Source organism: Haplochromis burtoni, unplaced genomic scaffold (assembly GCF_018398535.1).
Source record: "Haplochromis burtoni strain Fernald_Lab_line unplaced genomic scaffold, NCSU_Asbu1 Contig_313, whole genome shotgun sequence".
Classification (NCBI taxonomy): Eukaryota; Metazoa; Chordata; class Actinopteri; order Cichliformes; family Cichlidae; genus Haplochromis; species Haplochromis burtoni.
Window position 1 is genome coordinate 521,671 of NW_024582674.1, and position 3,829 is coordinate 525,499.

At 47.3% G+C, this 3,829-nt stretch overlaps 1 protein-coding gene across 1 annotated transcript in view; it reads right to left on the bottom strand.

Moving 5' to 3' along the window:
- rapgefl1 (Rap guanine nucleotide exchange factor (GEF)-like 1) overlaps window positions 1-3,829 on the bottom strand; it is a gene marked incomplete in the record, with an annotated part of 32,562 nt that overhangs the window by 12,956 nt on the left and 15,777 nt on the right. The window contains 2 exon segments of the mRNA XM_014329724.2: window positions 11-178; window positions 3,288-3,400. Of these exon segments, the coding sequence (XP_014185210.1) occupies window positions 11-178; window positions 3,288-3,400 (281 nt within the window).

A 3,829-nucleotide genomic window follows, 5' to 3' on the forward strand; every position in this document is an offset into this window, starting at 1 on the left:
GTGCGCAGACCTCCGGCTGACGTCACGGCCACCAGTATGAGGTTTCCCGGCAGGACTGGCTGGTCTTCGCTGTACTGGAGCTTCTCTTTGACCAGAGCCAGAATCTCTCCAACCCGGCAGGACAGACGGCTCCTGATGGTGACGTAGGAATGATCCGGAGTGTACACCCTGCAGAAGACTGAACACACACACACACACACACACGATGATGTCAGTGAGTCCTCTGAGAGCGCAGCATCAAAGATGGCTGCAGTCACGTGACATCATGGCTTGTCGTTACTATAGTAACTGCCACTCAAAATGTGGTTACTCATACATGTGTTTCCAAGCACGTCTGTCGACGCTCTGAACACAGTTAGAACTATAAGAACAAACTAAGCAGAGAAACTGAACAGAGGTCACCCTGACTCCCGGCTGTACATTGCTCCGTCATTCTGTGGCGTCCATTCTCCAACATTGGAGGAAAAGTCCAGCTCCATGTAGGAGCTCCATGGCTGCATCCAGCAGCTTTCTCTCTTCTCTGAACATTTTAAGCATCTCTCTCAGTCCTGATCAGCTGATCAGCTTAGTCTGTTTTCCATGACACAGGTCTCACACGAAAAACTGGTGTAAAGTAAAAAGTAAACACGTTACGGGACCAAAGCGCTCAATGGCAGCACGCGGTCGAGGCATTTCTTAGTCTTAAATAAGATGTAATAGAGAGATTAAACACGTCTTCCTCTGTTATAATAAACTGAGATTAGGAAACAGGACCTACAGAAAAGCAAAAACAGGCATTTTGTCCAGTGACGCAACACAAGATAGTTGTTGCCTGAGAAATCCATGAAGCCTTCCACAGACAGAGTGCGAGCGATCCGTCTTCTCCCAGCGTGCGCTTCGGGTGAGAGCCTGCTGACGTCCCCGCAGCGCGGCATCTCCACCGCGTAACCACGCTTCTTCATATCCTCCGCCGCTTCTGATGACTCTGGTACAGGCGTGGACCGCTCTCCAATCAGTTCTCAGTTTAGCTGGGCGCGGTGTCTGGAAATGTTTTGTTCTTTGTTCTTCTTAATGTCCTTGTGTTCTTTGAGCTTGTTGTGAGTCTCAGTCGGTACGTCGTGTAAATGTGACAGTTTTGCCCTCGTAAGAAACGTTCTCAGCCCGAGCTGCTCTCAGGATTTTGTCTTTTCTGGCACAGCTCTGAAAACTAGACCTGGTAATTGCTGTGCGTCGCGGCTTTGGTCCCAGTGATCGGTGAGCGCGCTGAATCTGCAAATCCTCATCTTCAGGAAGGACAAGTTCTTTCTTTATGAAGTTCCTAATGAATGCCATCACATCATTCCCCTCAGCAGCTTCTTTAATTCCATACATACGGAGATTGTTCCTCTTCCTTCAGGTCCGTGACGTTGGTCTGCAGAGTTTTCTGCTGGTCCAGACAGTTAGCGCATCTCTCAGCTCCACTGTCTCAAGTTCGTTCACACGTCGTTCTGCTTCAGTTAACCTCGTGGCGTGATGACGGATATCCACGATGACATTGTGTGACATCTCGGCCTTCAGGTTATTCAGATCTTCTTTGATTTCTTTCCTCGTCTCTCGCATGTTATCAACTTTTGTACTGTTAGCCATTGTTAGCTCGTTGTCCTCGCTTTGCTCCGCGTTCCTCTTTGTGCCTTGTTGTCGTCGGCGTCTTTTGCTTCTCCGTAAGTTTTGGAGCCCCCCCGTGTCTTTTTACATCTGCCTCCACCCATTGTATATCATCGTCAGTATGAACACGTCTATTACATCGAGTTTGTGTGTTTACGTCGTCCGCTCACCGGGCGACTTAAAGTGACTTTTCTGCAACCAGCAAGTTGTTTTTTGACTGGAAATGACACAAGTGCCTCCCAAAAGGAAACGAGATGATGTGCAAGAGGCATTATTGTGGGAAAATTGCTCAGCTTTTATTTACATTTGAGCAAAAAGTGTCAGCATCATTCCTACCCTCTCAAACTGCCACAATCTCTGGGAAAATCCAAACTTCTGTCCAAATAGTCCGAGCTGTCGTAAAGCCTCCTAATATTATTAAAAAAATACAAGATGTTCCACACTGTGGAACATCTCACAGGACGTGGTCGGGAACCCAAAGTGACACCTGTGCTGGGCAGGAGGACGGCGAGGGGGTGAAAAAGTCCAAGGATCACCACCGAGGCCATCCTGGTGAATCTGGGCCTGCTGGTGGAAATGTCTCAGGGCAGACCGTCCAACGGACGCTGCACGCTGCTGGGGTCCAAGGAGACCAAGGAGGACGGTGCTCCTCCTGATGAGGCACACAAAAGCTCGCTCGGCCTTCAAATGCTTCTGGTCGTCTGTGTTTTGATGAAACAAAAATTGAATTGTTTGGTCACAATGATGTTTCCTTCATTCGGCGTGAAAAAGTAGAAGCCTTCAACCCAAAGAACGCCGCCCCCGCTGTCTAACACGGTGATGGGAACCTAATGCTGCGGCTGTTTTTCAGCCAGTGGACCAGGGAACCAATCACAGTGAACGGCACCATGAAAAACAGATCCATGAAGATTCAATGACACCAGGCAGTCTGCAGAGGAACGTGGCCTTGGACACAACAATGACCCAAAACACAGCAAACGTGCTGAATAAACGTTAGCAGACAACACTAACGTGTTGCAGCGGCTCAGCCAGAGTCCTGAATCCAACTGAGAATCTGTGGAGGGAGCAAAAGACCAGGGTGATGGCAAGAGGACCCTCCAAACTGAAGGATTTGGAGCTCATTGCAAAAGATGAGTGGGCAAAAATACCTGTGGAGACGTGCAAAAAGCTGCTCTGCAAGAACAGGAAGCGTTTGATTGCTGTAAAAGCCAATAAAGCTTTTTCTATTGATCATTGAGAAGGGTGTGAACAATTCTGACACTTTTTGCTCAAATGTATAAAAACGCTGATCATTTTCCCACAATAATGCTTCTTGTACATCATCTTCTTATCTTTCGGGAGACACTTGTGTCATTTTGTATCAGTTGGGACAAATTACATGTAAAGAGGGAAAAAACAACTTGCTGGTTGAATAAAAGTAACTTTAAGTCAAAATTTGCCAGAAGTATGACTGCAGGACACGCACAGACACACACACACAGACACACACACGCAGCACCCTGCTGTTTTTGCTGTCCTGATGCTGTGCGTGTGTGTGTTCTGGGTGTGTCGCTGTGTGATTTGTTTACCCCTGCCACAGACTGCAGGTGTATTTGCATTCAAACTCTGTGTGTGTTTACAGATTACACCGCTTTTGTGTTTGTGTGCGTGCGAGGGCGTCGTACTCTCGTCGGAGCCTCTGAAGGCCTCTCTGGGCTGCAGGCAGGCGTCGATGCGTCTGAAGTGTCTGAACAGAGGGCGCACCTGCTTCTTCCTGCTCTCCTTCTCCTCGTCAGAGCTGCTCGCAGAGCAAACACACGTCCAATAAATCCAAACAACAATTACACAGAAACTGAGAGTAATTCACAGAAAATATAACAAATCGATAAAATAAATTATTACAGTAAATATTTAGCAGAGTATAAAAATGATTAATAAAAAGTGTTTCATTGTTTAAGCTGTGAGAGTGCGATCAATAGAAACGTTAATGATGATAATAATATGATAACTGTGTGCGTCACGATGGAGCGCCGCAGCAATAAAGAAACCTCGTGAACGTCAACATCCAGAAATCAACACATGATAAGCGTGCTGTGTGCAGACTGTACACAGATTACTGCGCTCTGATTGGTCAGGTTTAGGTCACACGGGGCTAGAGACCAGCCTGTAACCCTGCATGAAACTGGCTGCAAACACGGTCACCTAAAAACCCCTGATGGACTCAGAC